Raw genomic sequence first — 19054 nt, 5'->3', positions numbered from 1 at the left:
GAATGTATTCATACAAAAAAATAAATTGATGTGGTGTCTCACTTTGGACACATTTCATCCATGTGATTGTTTTAGAAAAACGATTTGGACAAACCAAAAGGGCATGAAATGTATGTTTCAGTGTACTGCAATGTAAAAATGGTTAAACAGGATCAGGCATTTTTGCAATGCCAATTCTGAACTGTCAACTTGTAATTTTAATTATAATACTATATAAGTGAGAACTTTCCTTTTAAAACCTTTTATTACTGAAACAAGGTAACGGCAGCAGCAGGTATAATTTTAATTTTAAAAAAGAGGATTCTTGCTGCCCTACAGATCAACTCCTGGTTTGTCATGATTCTAAGGTTGGATCTCCTCCACTACCACAATCAGTGTACCATCAAGGAGAGCATGCTGGCCAGTAGGAGCACTCCATAAATCTGCGGTGAAGTGCTGCAACTGACCTACAGCCTTAGCCAGCTATTCCTTTCATAATACCACGCATTAATTGTACAGTGCTAGGAGTATGTTTCTGCTGTAAGTGGATTGCATTGAATTAATTCTTCTGGAGCAATTTCTTTTATAGTCTGCTTAAATGGCTCCCTATCTACAGTCATGTAAAACACCAAATCAAACAAAAATGTGAAAGAGTGGGCTGGTGAACACATTCTTAGGATAATGAGGTGTGTGACTGTACTTGTCCCACATGCCTCAGTTTTTTACTGGAACTATCCACACTATACCCACTGCTCTGCCTAAGGGTGGAAGTAGTGGAGGAGGGACCGCAGTTGGTAGGTGGTGAGGACTGCGCAGATTCAGATATAGTACCAGTAATCTTCGTACCTGCCTTAGTACTTTATTTGTCTGTTTCTTCTTTTAGCAATGTAGACTTGTAATGTCTTTTCAGATGTAGGCTCATAACAAAACTAGTGAAAAGACCCACCACTCTCCCCCTACTCCCTTCTTTGCCACACAGTTTGCACTTTGCAAATCACTCTTAGAGTCATTCACAGTGATCCCTAACCTTGCCTCAGTGAAATACATTACTTTCAACCCCTCATCTTGTGGATACTTAAAATGCAGGTGGATTACCATCTGTGGCAGTGGAAGTTGTCACAACACTAGCCTCTACCACTTGGTTGACTAATGCTAATGAAAAGGGTAATGGTGGTATTTCTAATAATGACAGTGGTTGAGCAACAAATGGGAGGAGAAGGAGAGACCAAACTACAGCCTCTAATAAACTGAGGAGCTCATGCATAGCTATCATATTTATTACCTCAATTTAATATGGTTTAGTTACTTTACAATACCAGAAAATATAGTCAAAATGGAATACTGCAGAAAAAGAAATAAAGTGTTTATAGCCTCCTGCTGTTTTTAGCATATTATTTGTATATATTTGATTTCCTGCACTTTTTCTGCCAAACATTCCTTCAACAATTTAGCACAAAATTTCCTTTCAAATTACTACAGCAGAAATATACTCAGGGAACAATTTCCATTAGCTACATTCTTTAAAGGACCACTATAGTGCCAGGAAAACAAACTAATTTTCCTGGCGCTATATAATCCTTAGCCCCCCCCCCCCCATCAAGGACCCCTCTCGCTGGGCTGAAGAGGTTAAAACCCCTTCAGCTACTTAGCTTAATCCAGCGCTGGGCTCCCTCTGCGCTGGTGACCTCTCCTCCCCCTTCGACGTCATTGAGCTGAAGTGGTCTGGGTGACTTTAGCGGTCCTTTAAAGAATTTGATACGTTTCCTTTTTTTATTGAGAGTAGTGTACGTGTGAAATTTCACAACCTCTTTGGAACATAACTGTACAAAATAGCAAGTTTATAGATGTTGGCGTAATAAAAGATTTATTATTTTGTAAAAAAAAAAAAATAGCTAACATTACATGACATGTAAAATCTCTACAACAGTATGCTTATATAAAAAAGTAATGATTACTTTATGGAAATAAAAAGATGAAGCAAGGGAAATTGTGGAAACCATCAGGTGAGAATTCAAAGTGAATGTCAAATTTAAGACCAGGGAAGCCGAAATGAAAGCACAAGGATATGCAGAATCCTACGCATACGCAGAGTGTGTACATATTGCATAGTTCTTTAATTTAGATTTTAATTGAAAGGCAAATAAGGTATCTCTCTGTATATCTTAGTGCCATGTCAAAATACATATTATTATTATTATTATTATTATTATTTTATTATTTATATAGCGCCAACAAATTCCGTAGCGCTGTACAATGGGTGGACTAACAGACACATAATTGAGATCAGACCACTGGACGTACAGGAACAGAGGGGGTTGAGGGCCCTGCTCAATGAGCTTACATGCTAGAGGGAGTGGGGTATAGTGACACAAACGGGTTAAAGTAGGGGAATTAAATAGTTTGTTAGAGAAGGGTTTATTGAGTGCTTGGTAGGTCATTTTTGACAGTTGCAGGAAAGGAGTCATGGGGTGGGGGATGAGAAGCCTGCTGACAGTTTAATTGATACGCTTTAACGAAGAAGTGAGTTTTCAAAGATTTTTTGAAGGAGTGGAGGCTGGGTGAAAGTCTGATTGAGGAGGGAAGTGAGTTCCACAGAATAGGTGCAGCCCTAGAGAAGTCTTGAAGGCGAGCGTCAGAGGTGGGGATCCGGGCAGAGGATAGGCGTAGGTCTTGGGATGAGCGCAGGGGTCTCGACGGGACATACTTGTGTATGAGGGAGGATAGGTATGTTGGAGCAGCATTATGTAGGGATTTGTAAGCAAGTGCCAGAATTTTGAATTGGGCCCTATATCTAACTGGAAGCCAATGCAGGGACTGACAGAGCGTGGAGACGTACTGGATACCGCCCTCACCAAGTAACCCACCAAGTAACCCAGGTGCTCTGAAACCAGGGCTGGCCAGGCCTCCCTTTCAAGATATGCAGAATAAATAACGGTTCAGGCACTCCTGGATAACAATAAATAGCAGCTTTATTGGGGCAAAAACAGCAAAGTTTCGACCCTACCAGGTCTTTATCAAGCTTATTAACCCCTTAAGGACACATGACATGTGTGACATATCATGATTCCTTTTTATTCCAGAAGTTTGGTCCTTAAGGGGTTAAAGACCTGGTAGGATCGAAACCTTACTGGTTTTGCCCCAATAAAGCTGCTTTTTGTTTGTTATCCTGGAGTGCCTGAACCGTTATTTATTCTGCATAAAATAAATATAGTTGACATGAAGAGTCAATATAAAATGAAACTGCCTTAGTTAACATGTTTTAGAAAGGAATTTGTCAATTATTACATTTTAAAAGCCAAAGTAGTCAAGACAGAATTTATAGAGTCTGTACATGTTTCTGCTATTTTGACCTCCGATCTGAAATTTCCTTGTGAATTCCAGACAGTTAATAGTTTATCTTCTAATTCAATGTGGTCTGATCGTAAACCTTATCAGTGTGTGCAAACCTAAGGTATGCTCATTCTAAAACCATAAATCATATTTTTATTTTTTAGGAACATTTAGCCCATTGGTTGTAGAAGGAAAACTCGACTCGTCTTTCCTTTCACGATGCAGTCTGTTTGGAGAAAATCACATCAGGACCTTCGATGGCACATTTTATGACTTTGCCGGTGATTGTAGCTACATGATGGCTGGAGAATGTCATAAACGTTCCTTTTCCCTACTAGGTAAGAACATAACTCCCAACATTACAAAATAAAAAATAAGGACCTTCTAATTTTATGGGTTTAAGTGGGGAGTGGGCTGGGGTGAGACTGCTCTGAGAAATTTTACTAATAAGTTATGGAGCTAAAATTCAATTTAGAACAATATATCCTTATCACAGAGACTGATCTCTAAACATATTTATTGCAGTTTAAAGAGAGATTATTTGAAGTTTTATTGCTGTCATACTCTCCCTTTTTTATCTTTTGTTTAATGTGTCATATTTCTGAGTAGTAAGCTGCTGTTAGTTCTATTGATAGTGTTGTTTAATGTTATTAGTATTATGGCCTTAATTTTATATTTTAGATAAGCTTTTCAAAAGATTTGCAATTTATTTAATGACAATTATTTTTTCAATATTCTAAAATATCAAAAATATATCACATATAAAAAATATAGCGATATATAAAAACAATATTAAAATATATATTTTTTAATATTAAATAATTTCTAAAGTTTATTTATAAAAATTACATGATTTGAAAAGCTTAACCAAAAATATAAACTCAAGACCTATATTTTGAGTTAATTGCTTTTCAAGTGTGTCTGATGTGTCAGACAGACAATCATTTTGCCATTCCACGCAGGTCCAATACTCATTTAAGAATCCCCAATTCTTAGAGTCTTCTACGACTAGTTGAAAGTCTTACTGACACTTGCACAAATCTGCAATAGTTGCTTCATTACTAGGAATCTCTACCAGAAGAACTCTTTGAACCACTACTTCTAACAGTACAAATTGTGCGTGCACTATTGTGAATATAAGCCAAATATTTGCAAATCATGTACTGCAGGAAATGAGCAAATATGGAGTATTTCCATGCAAGATTTTTGACTGTAACCTCATTTGGGAAGGGCCTTAACTACTGTTCCTGTATGTGAAATGTGTTTTCTTAGAATTAGTTTTGTATGGTGGTGGGGTAAAATTACAAAAAAGGTAAAATAGAGGCGGTGGGGTAAAATGACACAAAAGGTAAGGATAGTATTACACTAGTGACAGTTGCATAAGAGGAATCAGGGAGCTATTAACAGTTTCATTGATACGCTTTTATGAAGAAGTAGGTTTTTAACGATTTTTTGAAGAGTGGAGACTGGGTGAGCATCTAACGGAGGAGGGAAGCGAGTTCCACAGGAACGGTGCAGCCCTCGAGAAATCTTGAAGGCGAGCATCAGAGGTGGGAGTACGGACAGAAGATAGACGTAAGTCTTCAGCAGATCGTAAGGGCCTAGACCGGACATACTTGTGTATAAGGGAGGATAGATAGGTGGGAGCAGCATTATGTAGAGATTTGAAAGTAAGAACCAGAATTTTAAATTGAGCTCTATATTTTATAGGAAGCCAATGTAGGGACTGACAGAAGGGTGAGTCATGGGAGGTGCGGGCGGACAGGAAGATGAGCCTCACTGCAGCATTCATTATGGACTGTAATGGCGCAAGTTGGGAGCACGTAAGACCACTGAGAAGCGGATTACAGTAGTCAAGGCGAGAAAGGACAGTGGAATGGACCAACACCTTAGTCGCATCTGGCGTTAAGTAGGGGCGTATGCGCGCAATGTTTTTGAGATGGAAATGACAGGATTTGGCGATAGATTGAACATGAGGCTTGAAGGAGAGGTCGGAGTCAAAGAGAACACCTAGGCAGCGAGCCTGTGTGGTGGAGCTGATGGTAGCACCATTGACTTGGAGGGAGACAGACACAGGAGTAACAACACTTGAGGGAGGAAAGACCAGAATTTCAGTTTTGGACAAGTTTAGTTTAACCCCTTAAGGACACATGACGTGTGTGACACGTCATGACTCCCTTTTATTCCAGAAGTTTGGTCCTTAAGGGGTTAAGGAAGTGGGCAGCCATCCAGTTTGAAACAGCAGAGAGGCAGCCAGAGACACTAGTCAAGAGGGACAGGGAGAGATCAGGAGAGGACAGGTAGATTTGCGTGTCATCTGCATAGAAATGATATTGGAAGCCAAAGGAGCTAATGAGTTTACCAAGGGAGGCAATATAGATGGAGAACAGTAGAGGACCAAGTACTGAACCTTGGGGGACACCAACAGAGAGGAGTTGGGGAGAAGAAGCAGAGCCAGAGAAAGAAACACTGAAAGAGCGCTGGGAGAGGTAGGAGGAGCACCAGGAGAGAGCAATATCTTGTAGACCGATATTGCGGAGGATGAGAAGAAGCTGTTGATGATCAACAGTGTCAAAAGTCGCAGACAGGTCAAGGAGAATTAGGATAGAGTAGTGACCATGAGATTTTGCAGTGAGTAGATCATTGGATACTTTGGTAAGTGCCGTTTCCACAGAGTGCTTAGCGCGGAAACCAGACTGAAGCGGGTCTAGCAGAGAGTTGGACTCGAGGAAGTCTGTCAATCTCGCATACACAATTCTTTCAAGGATCTTGCATGCAAAAGGCAGTAGCGAGATAGGACGATAGTTCTCCTAATTTAAACTGCTTTGCCAAGAGTTGATTACGTGAAGGGCTAATGTTAAGGAAAAAGCAATGTTGCCTGATCATTTAATAATTTGCCCAAAGCTTTTATCCAAGCAAGAACAAATTGCCAAGAGATGCTGATCACATTGTAGAAAACATCCTCTTTATTTTTGCCCCTAAATTGGGGTTTACTGTACAAAGCCTGTATCATCTCTACAATGGTTAAATCTTTCACATATTCTGATCAACTATAAGTCTTCTACTTGGTAATGTTACTAGCAGAAAAAAGAAACCTAAAACACTCAGTCCAATTATTGTTAGTCTTGATTTGGAAATATTTTATGGTATAATGTAAGCAATCTGTAACCCTTTGAATTGTAGAGGTGTGCCCCAAACATTGCTTTATAATGTGCTGGTCATGTCTTTGGCACTCAAATGGTTACAATGAGCCTTTAGAATAGCTGAACATATGAAAAGCAGTCTTAGTCCTTAACATGTGCTATCTCTGAGATGTATGTGTTTGTCATTACAGTTGATTACCGAAAGGGAAAAAAGAAGAGTGTGTCAATGTATCTGGGAGAATATTTTGATATTCATGTGTTTCTGGATGGTACTGCAACTCAAGGAGATAAAAGGTATTTTTTTATCAGATGACCTTTAAAATGTTCAATTATATTTCAGAATAAGTGAACAATTTTTTCTGAGTAACTATTGTATTTTTCATTTTAAATCAGACATGAATTACAGAAAACCTGATAAACCTCAATCTTTGTATACATATAAAATTAAATAGAGGCACTATTAAAGTTGAAAAAATAAAAATGAAAAAACTGGAGCACTTTCTAGTGACTTTTAAATTACTGTGATATCTACATGTAATAATTGCAATGATACCAATAACAACAAAACAATAATTGGGCTCTTGGCTTTTCCGTGTGTGAATTGAGAAAAATAGCTAACTAATCACTCACATATATACCTACTGTGTGGGTGTACTAGCTCTGTGCCAATAAAGGGGTCACATACCTAGATCCAGGAATTATCATGGGATATATGTTGGAGATGGAGAGAACATGGATTAGTGTGATAATGTACTATCAATCTGAGAGTACATTGTTTTAAAATTTTGCACACTGCCATGACATTGGGCTTATGAAACATAAGCCCAATGTTATCCTTAACCTGACTGCTGTCTAGATGACTGTACCACCCACCCGATGCCCCCCTTTCCCAATGACACACAGAGACCGTATTAAGTTGGGTAAGGGCATCGGCCACAGCTTTATTTAATTTTTCCATGCCAGCAACATAAAATACTGTCAGCTGTTGGGGTGATTGCCCAACAGACAGGTCTATCCCCACAAACCATGAGTCCATGAGCAGCCTGCCTCCGCCATCAGCTCCCATCGAGGATGGAGAGAACATGGATTAGTGTGATAATGTACTATCAATCTGAGAGTACATTGTTTTAAAATTTTGCACACTGCCATGACATTGGGCTTATGAAACTGGTTCAGAGTTATCCTTAACCTTCCCTTCTATATTACCTACTATAATACATTTCTAAATACATATTTGCAGGCATGATAATGAATCTTATGTTACAAATGGTCCACATAGATTATCTACTAATTTAAAAGCTTGGTGGCATTCCTCAACAAACTATTTCACTATATGTTCCCGTTCTGTGCTCAGTGGATTGGATCCTTACTCAAACTATGTTAAAATGAAACTATAGTGTAAATTTCAACTTAAGTGAAACCCCACACAACAAATGTAATACATCATATATCATAGAGATACATAATGTATTTAATGTAAAACAATGACATTTACTGACTCTTCACGTAACACCTAGCTCCAGTCCACCCGCATGTCACCTGCTGACTTCTGTGATATGCCCTGCTTGGAAAGCCTTCTCCATGATGCTGACAGTGTACCAACATCTGAATGGAGGGATGCCAGTTACTATACTCTATGCTCCTATACTCCCTAGCCAAGCTAGTAGCATATTCTAGAAAGTTACCATAGCAACCACAGTGCATGAGCTGTGGTTGCTACGTGTGGAGAGTAGAAGGACTGCCTGTGGGAGATCTTTTCTGCTCTCCGTTGTCCGTCAAATCACAGATTCGTGGGAAACTATTTTTAACCCCTTAAGGACACTTGACATGTGTGACATGTCATGATTCCCTTTTATTCCAGAAGTTTGGTCCTTAAGGGGTTAAATTGTTTGTTTGTTTTTTTGCTCAAACTATACATTTGCTAGCACAATGTATAGATACAAGTTTATGCTTTTTTTAAAAGAGCATAAGTGAAAATATCAATGACAGGTATCATTTAATACTACCTGTACACATAGTACTATCCATACTAACTGTGTTCAGAAAAATCTAGATAAGGTAAAGAAAGAAAATGTTTTTATATTGCTTTTGGAAAATGGGAAAAATATAATAAAGTAATATTGTTTGCTATCCTCACTGATGTATGTATAGATTAGGTTTATATAATTGTAATTATGCATTGGGTAGAGTGTAAATGGCGTCTGACTTCATTTAATCTCTTTAAAATATATTTTACTTTAGCATTTCAATGCCATATGCCGCTAATGGGATCTTTTTGGAGACTGAAGCAGGATATTATAAATTGATGAGTCAAGAACACGGATTCATTGTCAAGATAGACACTAGAGGAAATATACAGGTTTTCTTATCCAACAAACTCTTCAACAAAACATGCGGTCTTTGTGGCAACTATAATCAGCTTGCAGAAGATGATTTCATGACTCAAGAAGGTAAAAATATAAAAAAGTGTATAAATATGCATTTTTTAACAATACAAAGCATTATAAATATATAACGGACAGATATTGAAAAGGTACTGTAACATGTCAAGGCCAAGAGTGTCAAAATTTGCATTTCAGGCTGTCATAAAAACGGCGCTTGAGAGGGGGCTGATTGCCCGCCTCTTGCCTTTGGACTATGGACCAGACTTTATGGGAATGTGATACCCCAGATAGCCATACCATGGAGCCTATTCATATAATGAAAGACTATGGGAAAGACTTTAGCTCCATGGCAATTGTACTGTGTGAGTATGATCTGCGCGCTATTCGGTAGTTTTTGTGCGTGCAGATCCCAGCTATCTGGGGATAGGTGAAATGTCTGTGTGTTATGTGTAAATGTGACTTTATGTATTTTAAAGTGTTTTATGTCGTTTTGCAACCATGTGGTTAATGGAGTCTGCCTTTAGTCCTGGATAATTGGATTACTTCTCTAATTAACTCCAGGGCAGAAGGGAGGAAACCAGGGTGCATTGTGGGGATGTTTTTCTGCCAGCCAGAAAGGAACAAAAGATACTTTTAGTAACTTTTGAACCCCTGGTCGGATTCATGCCATTTTTTGTTGTTCCCCTGAATGGATTGATTGTGGATATGTATTTTTATGTGAATGTGATGTATGGTTTTAAAGTTATGAAAGTTGTGTAAAAGTATATTTTACACTGTATGCATAATGGGATTATGTGTCACACTAAGGGGAGGGGATGTGTGGGAGGTAACATCTATGTCATTGGTTCTTTTATGCCTCCCCCTGGGTGTGGCCTGTATGTGTGAGTTGGAAATAAAGGCCAGGCTGGATGAGCCAGTCCAGAGTTCCTGTTTTACCCTCAAAATGATGTGTCGTCTCATTATTGGGGGGAAGGATTTATTGCATGCTGTTCCAGTTGACTGCTAGGAGTACAAGCCTATTCGTATGGTTCCTATTCAATGGTCTACAGCATTCATATGCTTGGGAGAATTTAAAAGGTTTCTCGGATTCAGTGTTCGTGTGTCTCCAGTCGGGAGAATGGTGTTTGCATTAGCTGCCTGTGCATCTGTAAAGGGGATTATCGCCTAAACTGGGTTTTATCCTCTTGTAAGTGAAACGGTCCGTTACAGTCATCATATTGTTTGGCCTATTACTAAGACCTCAAGTTAATATTGTTGGCAAAGCTTTTCAAATGGTTTAATATTTTTGGGTAAACTTTCAAAATGATTTAATGTCATTAAAACTATTTTGATATTTGATATATTTTGATATTTGATATATTTTGATTTTTTTTTTATATATTGATTTTGTGTTATATATGATCCATTAACAAAAATGTAATATTAAAAAAACTATTTTAAAAGTTTATCCAAAATATTAAACAATTTCAAATGTTTGTCCAACAATATTAACTCATGGCCTTACTGATAGGACAAAAGGATGACTAACCACAGGACAACTCAAATCAGTCTTCAAGAAGCTCCTAATGATCTAGGGTTTTTAAATACCTATATATGCACCTAGACAATCTAAAATGTTTAATTTATTTGATGTACATGTGGACAGATACACACACACAGACAAACACAAACACACATAAACATACAAACGCGCAGCACGTGGATTTTAAATTGCTTTGTGAATATGGCTTGGATAAAAATCCTTTGTCATCTCATTGAAGTGGCTATAGTGCCTGGGGTCCCCGTACAGTGCCATTGTTCAGCATTAAACATCACTCAAAGCCTATCTCTGCCATCAATTGCTGCTATGGATTGGTGTGACGAATGCTGAGTTACTCTCCACCAAATCTTCATGCAAGAGGAGCCACAGTGGTCTATGGATTCTTAATCAGTATTCAACCATTCAAAACTAATTTCACACTAAACAGTAGGACATTCCCAGTAGACTCCAGGCACTGCAACCATTTGAATGAGATGACGTTTTTATGGTGGCTAGAATGTCCCTTAACGTTACTTATGGACTTTGAAAGTTTATAATTTCTAGTCCACTCATATTTACAAAAAAAAAATCAGAGCTGGGCAGAAATTAATTAATATATTAAAAAAAAAAGGAAAACTAAACTGGCAAAGAATGAAAATTCTGTTTACATAGGTCAAAAAATATTTTGGTGTATGTAAATAAACTATTGTCTTTTTATATTCGTAATAACTGCCTTTTTTGATGCAACTCAACATAATAAAATAAAATATGTGCCTTTGGCTTTTTTAGTGAGATCCCTCCCTTAACAGCAGTCTCTGGGCAAATGTCCTGACAAAACGCTACTGTACTTAAATAATTTACACAACAGCCCCCTCATGGGAATGTCATCAGGTTGATGTACTGAACACAAACAGAATAAAAATTTGTGTGTGTGTGTGTGTATATATATATATATACATATTGTTTACATATAAATAATGTTAATTGGAGTGACTCACCATTTGCCCAAAGGCAGTGATTGATGCTCTAGATCTGTATTTTGTTGCCAACAAGAACAAAACATCTTTTTAGATACACAGTTTTCGGTTGCACTATTTTGTTCTAAAATCTAATCGATAGTTAACACAGTGTGACTTGTATAATCTCATGTATATATCTGACAAACTGGAACTAACTTTTTTTAAAGCAAAATTTGAACTCTCTCAAAGCAAAAACATTCTATGTCTGGATTAGATATCAGTGCTTTCACATCTGAACCCTATACAAAGTTTCAGAAGATTCTCACAAAGCTCTGATATTAATAAAAATTGGAATTGAAATCTGCCAGGATTCACACTAGCATATTATCATTGATTAGTTTTTGTTTTTGCAAGTGAATTGATCATATAATTTAGTACTAGACTGCTGGCAGTGCTAGCAGCCACCAGTTCAAACATCCCGTTGGAGGATTAATTATAGGGCAACTGGATTTTATAATATAAGGTAGGAATCCTAGTGTTTCTATCCCCTCTGCCCCCTCTAATTATAATATTCAGAAGGAGTACTTAGTGTCTTCCTTCTGGCCCTTCCTACCACCCATTAGCCTTTTTAGTGACAATGGCTGCACAGTTCCTGGTTTAAAACATTTAGTAGATATGCCCTCTCATGCCGCAAGACAGATGAAGACATAGAAAGGTTTCAAATCATCCTGATAGTAATTTGGGACTATTACAGCCTTTTAATTCATTTTTACATTTTCAATGTGGCAGCATACTACCAATCGCTGGCCTGCTGCCACATAATTAACCCTCACAGTGCTGAGGAGTTTTAACTATTTGCCTGCTGGCTGCAAGCCCTGTCAGTGGTCAAATAGTTTGGATTTAAAAAAAAAAAAAAAAAAAAATCTGGGCCTGGATTTGAAGCCTGGCTTTCACTCCTGCGGAAACCTGGACCAAGTTTGGATGCACTAGGTGCCTGAAATGCAAAATCTAGACATTGTTAAATAGTGCGAACAATATCTGTATTTTGCAGTCTGAATGGAACCGTATGCAGCAGGCTTAGAACTACAAGGCCACTGCACCCACACCACTTTATTGAGATGAAGCAGCAACATATTCACTAGTGCTATAAAATGAATTACTGAAACAAGTAAATAAAAACAGTGCAAGAAAATTATGGCAAGCAGGGATCTAGAGATGACATGGCTCAAACAAGCTGAAACAGTACATGACACCCCCAGCTAAACTACAACAACATATTACTCTATAGAGGTGCCTCTGCTAGTGATGATAAGACACAGGAAGCACGTATCAAACAGAGGAAACATTATTAAGAAAGGTGATGCCTGCCAACTGTTTCCTTGTAAACTGGCGTCAGAGGAGGAAATACTTTGTCGTAAAACTATGCATGGGAACTGTACTGGAGCTTGAAGGATGAGATATCTGTCAATTGATGACAGATCGCAATTCCTGTGAAAAGGGCTTCTCTTATGTTGAAGGACGATAAAATGATCACGCATGGCGCACGTTTAGTCCGCTCAGGGACAGTTTTTACTGCAGTGTTTTGCTTTTGCAGACTTATCTTCACTGAGCCTGTTTTACTGTACAATTGCACATAGCAGAAAAAATGTCTTGATGTGTCACACCTAACCATATATATTATTGTGTACACAAAGAACAGGATATTACTCAGGTACAGTTGGTTGATGGACATAGATATTTGAAACAATCTGCATTAGGAAATGCACCCAACAAAAAAAATGACACGTGAATGTTACAAAAGAATATTTATCAAGAAATGAGGAAAACAAGTGATAATAAATATAGTCATGTTTTTTTTCCCCCCATCAAAATCAAAACGATCTAAGTTAAGCTTATGCCAAAGTAATCAAAGAGACATAAACAGTGGGCAGGAATAATAGGGACAATAAGTGATACATCACTGGTGTATAATTTACTGAGGGTTTAGGACTTTAAGTGAACCTGTCATGGCATGCTCATTTTGAACAAAATGTTATGCAGATCTCCAAGTTATCAATCTACTACTAAGCCAACTCCCTCTGCCCTGTTGTCAGATAGCATTGAAAAGAAATGGGACTTATAACCATTGGCTGTCTTGGTTTAAGACTACTTCATCTCAGTGCCAGAACTACCAGTGTCGCAAAGGCTGCTATTGTGACCAGGCTGTTCAGTTCCACCTGTCAAGGGGGACCAGCATAGGCTTGCAATACCATTATTTAGTATATTCCAGTTTGGCAAGAACACTGGGTTATTCACGAGTGCTTGACCAGAAGTTTATGTGGTCCGCCAGAGCTGCAGATCACACATTTCACTACTGATCCACCAGGGATGTGGTCAGCATCACAGAATCCACCAGGGATCATACCATCACTTGTCCCCCATCAAACAACCAATGATTATACCCCTCTCAACTCCTCACACAATCACATTCAGCCAAATTCACATACACAATCACACTCAGTCAAACCCTACATACATCTATTTTAACACAATTTTATAAATCACGGGGGGCGTGGCCTGACTCTACATGTGAGCGGTCGCATCTTTGCAGAGCTCCCGTTCCTCCGAGTTAATTTCAGCCGCCGAGCGACTAAATCATACAGCTATGGGGAACAAAAAGAAGCAGCAAGCCTCCGTGGACACACCGGGCTCTGTTTCTAACAAAAAAACGGGAGATCTAGACCGATACTTCCGAGACAAAGTGAAAGCGCTAGCAGAGACGGACTCAGAGGCGCCGCCATCTTCGCCACGTGTCTCTCCGCCGGCAAGCCCTGCCAGCTCCGAATCTCTCTGCCCGATTGGGCCCACGACACTTCAAGATCTACTACAAATCTTACCTTCGAAAGAGGACATAGCATCCATGCTAGCGAAGATGGAATCCTCCATGAATGAGAAGCTGTCCTCGGTCGCCACAGAGGTACGCCAGATAGGGCTCCGGGTGGGAGACCTAGAAGGGGATAGAGATAACATACAGCTTAAGATACACAACATTGAACAGAGACAAGAAGCGCAGGAGCTCAAAATAATCCAGATAATGCGCCACACAGAAGACCTAGATAACAGGAGCAGGAGAAACAACCTCCGTATCAGGGGAGTGCCTGAGATGCAAGGGGACTCTGAAAATGTTAAAGGCATACTCCAAACCCTCTTCAATGATATCCTACAGAGGGCCCCAGAAACTCCATTGCTGCTGGACAGGGCACACCGAGCAGCAAAACCTAGGGGATTACCGCAAGAGACCCCAAGGGATATAGTATGCAGAGTGCATTACTACACCACAAAAGAGGACATACTTAGACAAGCGAGGAACTCACCCGCCTTAAATACGTCTGACTCCCGTATACAAATACTCCCAGACCTGGCGTGGCAGACGCTCCAAGGGAGGAGAGCACTGAGGCCTATCGTCCAAGCTCTCCAGGCCAAAGACATTAGGTACCGGTGGGGATACCCGTTTTCCCTAAACGTCTCACACCAAGGGGTGCAACACAGCATTGCAACTATACAAGACGTGCCTGATTTTCCAAAAGCGTTCGATATTCCACATATGGAGATCCAGGACTGGTATGACCCCTGGTCGCAAGGAGCTACACAAGCCTTACCTCAACGAGCAAGATGGAGGGGAACGGTGGAGAAGAGGAGGACACCCGGGAAAAGGCTACCTTTTACACCAACCTCCAGACCGCGGGCAGTGGGTCACGACACATGAATGGCACACTCTTCATCTGGAACTTATGATCTACCCACTATTTACCAACTCAGACACCTTTCGGTACAGAACTCTCTCCCATTCTACCATCCCCCCAGAGGGAGGCCCCCGGACTCAAATTCGGACTTACTGTAATCCCATCAGCAACGACCCTTGAGGGGCATGCACCTATGGACGCAAGTATTATATCCTTTCACAGAGTACTATCTGGTGGGGAATGGGCATTTGTACCTTACATCACATTTTTATGTGGGGCCCCCTACAGTAATATATAACCTAAAGGAAGGGAAGATCGGGGCAGTTGGGGTTGGAGTGAGGGCACTGAAGAGTTAAACTCCCCTTTGTCTATGCTGCTTTAGTAAATAAGGTTGTAGGGGAATGTGGGACGCAGTTAAGAAGTTGCAGAAAATACCTTCCATATTTGTTTATATTACTTTATATTTCTTGGTATATATTTTGGTATTCGCTACTGTTACAAGGACAGAGATATTCAGCTGCACATGTTATGCACAATGGTCATATACGGAAAGACAAAACATAAAAAAAAAAAGAAAAAAAAAAAAACAAACACGTATTTCTATATATGATTCTGATAAGACTACTGCATTATACAGCCCTAACTAACGGATGTAATTCACTAAACCACTCACTGCTAGACTCAAACACGTCATTTCACGCGCTTGGCGGCGCTAAAATATAAGTGTAATTAGAACGGTTGCAGAGAACCGTTACACAAAACTTATAAATCAACAGGCATATACAGTTAGAAGCCACAATTTCACTCTTTGCTTCTACAATACTTGTTTTCTCATACCCCTGGTAACCGCTCAAGGTTACGAGCGGTGCATTAACGACAGTAAAATTTCGGATACGTAATCCCGACTCAGCTACAGAGGCTGACGGAGTAAGTCTTATAGCACCGACTCCTAGACAGTTAGTGGATATACTAATTGTTATCAGTGGTTTCAGGACTTAGAAATCACAGTTCTTTAAATTCCTTGTTAACCGGTTATATTACATATTAGTTTTGTTATTTTTATTCTTTACTTCATTTCGCATACATCGCTAAGCTACTTACTGCTGGACATTGGCCAAGGCCACAAAGGTGGTTACCATGACCACCTTCACAACAAACCCACCTCTAATAGACACTATAAAAATACTCTCATATAATGTACGGGGACTTAATTCTCCTGAAAAAAGGAATATGGCACTTAGGGAGTTCCAAAGAATGCGAGCAGATATGGTTTTCGTGCAAGAAACGCACTTTAAGGGTTCAGGAGCGCCCAAACTATCCAACAGACAATACCCCCAAGCTTACTACAACAACTTTACACAAAGCAAATCTCGTGGTGTGGCAATTTTGATTGGGGCCACGATACCATTCGTATATAGCAACCATTACATAGATGGCTCAGGCCGATACATTATTTTACAAGGCCTGATTAGCAATTCTCCAGTCACATTAGTGAACATATACCTCCCTAATCAGCACCAGTGCTATACTTTCCGTAGAATATTGAATAAAATTCAACAACTCACTACAGGGACATTAATCATAGGAGGTGACTTTAATATTTCTATAGACGCCCAAAAGGACAGCACTGCAAGACACCCCAACCATCTACATGCGACTAGGACACAACTCAAACGACTTCTACACGACCATCAATTAGTGGACTGCTGGAGAGCGCTCCATCCCACCACAAAAGACTATACATTCTATTCGAGACCAGCCTCCGCGTACACAAGGATAGACTTCTTCCTCACCGCACATAGAGACCTCTCACTGATAACCTTAGCATCAATTGGCAATATCACATGGTCGGACCATGCACCGATCCATATACAACTCAAAATCCCCTCCTTAGCTCAAGGCAAAGGTCAGTGGAAGCTAAACACAACAATCTTACAGGACACAACAGTGAAAAAGGCTATTGCCAACACCATTTCCCAATACTTCAAAGAAAATGCCACACAAGACACAACCCCTTTTCTCCAGTGGGAAGCACATAAATGTGTAGTAAGAGGGGAATTAATAAAATGGGGATCATATCTTAAAAAACTAAAACTTAAAAGACAGACGGAGTTGTTAGAGGATATCAAAAACTTAGAGGAAGCACATAAGAATTCTATGTCTGAATCTGTCTATCGAACACTCTTATCCCTCAGGTCGGAACTGTCCATCATGTTACAATCACAGGCCAAAAAATCACTGGTATGGACTAAACAAACCTTTTATGCTCACGGGAACAGGTGTGGGAAGCTTTTGGCTAACGCGTTAAAGCGCCAGCAGGTGAGAACTTACATCCCCCAAATCAGAACCGGGAATCACAATATTGTACAATCAAACGAGGAGATAGCAAAAACATTTAAGGAGTTTACAACTCACTTTATAACATAACAAAATCCTCTCAAGACAAGGCTAGTATAGAAACATATTTGCTGGATAAATTTGACAGAGTCCTACCCCAAGCAGTGTCAAAGTCCCTAGACGAACCCTTCACGCTCACTGAACTTATACATGCAATCAAAACTACCCCTTCAGGCAAAAGCCCAGGTCCGGATGGTTATTCAGCTACCTATTACAAAACGTACATACAGGAGCTTGGTCACCACCTGCTACACGCAATTAACTCCATAAGCCCAGACAAGCCGATCCCCAAACCCAGCCTGGAAGCCAATATCACTCTGCTCCACAAGGCCGGGAAGGATCCTGATATGTGCAGTAATTATAGGCCAATTTCGTTAATTAATGTAGATATAAAAATCTTTACAAAAATGTTAGCACTGCGTTTAAAACCTATGCTCCCAACCTTGATACATCCTGACCAAGCGGGATTTGTCCCCTCACGGGAAGCCAAAGATAATACTACGAAAATTATCGACCTAATCCATGGAGCCCATGGAAACCGAGCCCCATCTATTTTACTAGCTATTGACGCGGAAAAGGCGTTCGACAGGGTGGACTGGGATTTCCTCCTGTCAACGCTGGAGGCATTAGGCTTTGGGAAAAGGTGGATGCAATGGATCCAAGCAATCTACTCTCACCCCTCAGCAAGGCTGAAGATCAATGGTGTAATGTCTGACCCCTTCCAAATAACAAACGGCACGAGACAGGGGTGCCCCCTGTCACCATTGCTGTTCATTCTGGGTTTGGAACCGCTATTGAATGCGGTTAGGAATAATATGGACGTGGAGGGGATAGAAGTAGGTAAACTCCAGTACAAGGTATCGGCATTTGCAGATGATTTGTTATTCACACTCGCTAACCCACACAAGTCCCTTCCCAAGCTATTAGGACTCCTAGACGTCTATAGTACTCTGTCAAATTTTAAAATAAATATAGACAAATGTGAAATATTAAATCTCACACTGCCAGACGCGGATAAAGCACGACTACAGGCACAATATGCTTTTAGATGGGCGCCAAAATCCATCAAATACTTGGGAGTCAATATCACTCCCCACAACAAACTTCTATACGGAGCTAACTTTCCACAACTACTGGGAACCATCAGTGCAGACCTGGAATCCTGGAATAAACCTCATTTCCGGTGGTTCGGAAGAGTTAACATTCTCAAAATGAATGTCCTTCCTAGACTGCTATATTTATTAAACGCCCTCCCCATTGCTATTCCGCGAACCTTCTTTAAAAAAATCCAGACCTTATTTACACGTTTCATATGGGCCAAAAGACGCCCTAGAATAAGATATAACATACTCACTAGACCCAAAGAGAAGGGGGGAGTAGGATTGCCGGACATGTGGCTATACTATCAGGCAATACACATTGGACGAATCATAGACTGGTCCTACCAGCCTGCCTCCAAATTATGGGTCACATTAGAACAAACTCAGGTTGGGGAATCTTTGAAGGCAATACCTTGGCTGATGACATCGGTCACTGACTGGACATCACCACCACATCCGACAGTGACTCCAACCACACGAATCTGGAAGAAGGTAAACAATCTCCCAGACATAGCTCCGAC

The 19054-nt window shown here is 39.9% G+C and overlaps 1 protein-coding gene across 1 annotated transcript in view; it reads left to right on the top strand.

The window, feature by feature from the left end:
- The window catches only part of VWF (von Willebrand factor), a 180074-nt gene that overhangs the window by 3442 nt on the left and 157578 nt on the right, over nucleotides 1-19054 (top strand). Inside the window, exons 3-5 of the mRNA XM_063447819.1 lie at nucleotides 3474-3647; nucleotides 6644-6746; nucleotides 8694-8902. Coding sequence (XP_063303889.1) covers nucleotides 3474-3647; nucleotides 6644-6746; nucleotides 8694-8902 — 486 coding nt within the window. The remainder of the gene's footprint in view (nucleotides 1-3473; nucleotides 3648-6643; nucleotides 6747-8693; nucleotides 8903-19054) is intronic.

The sequence above is a fragment of the Pelobates fuscus genome, chromosome 3, assembly GCF_036172605.1.
Source record: "Pelobates fuscus isolate aPelFus1 chromosome 3, aPelFus1.pri, whole genome shotgun sequence".
Taxonomy (NCBI): domain Eukaryota; kingdom Metazoa; phylum Chordata; class Amphibia; order Anura; family Pelobatidae; genus Pelobates; species Pelobates fuscus.
Note: the sequence above shows the minus strand (reverse complement) of the source record. Positions and strands in the feature narration are given on the sequence as shown.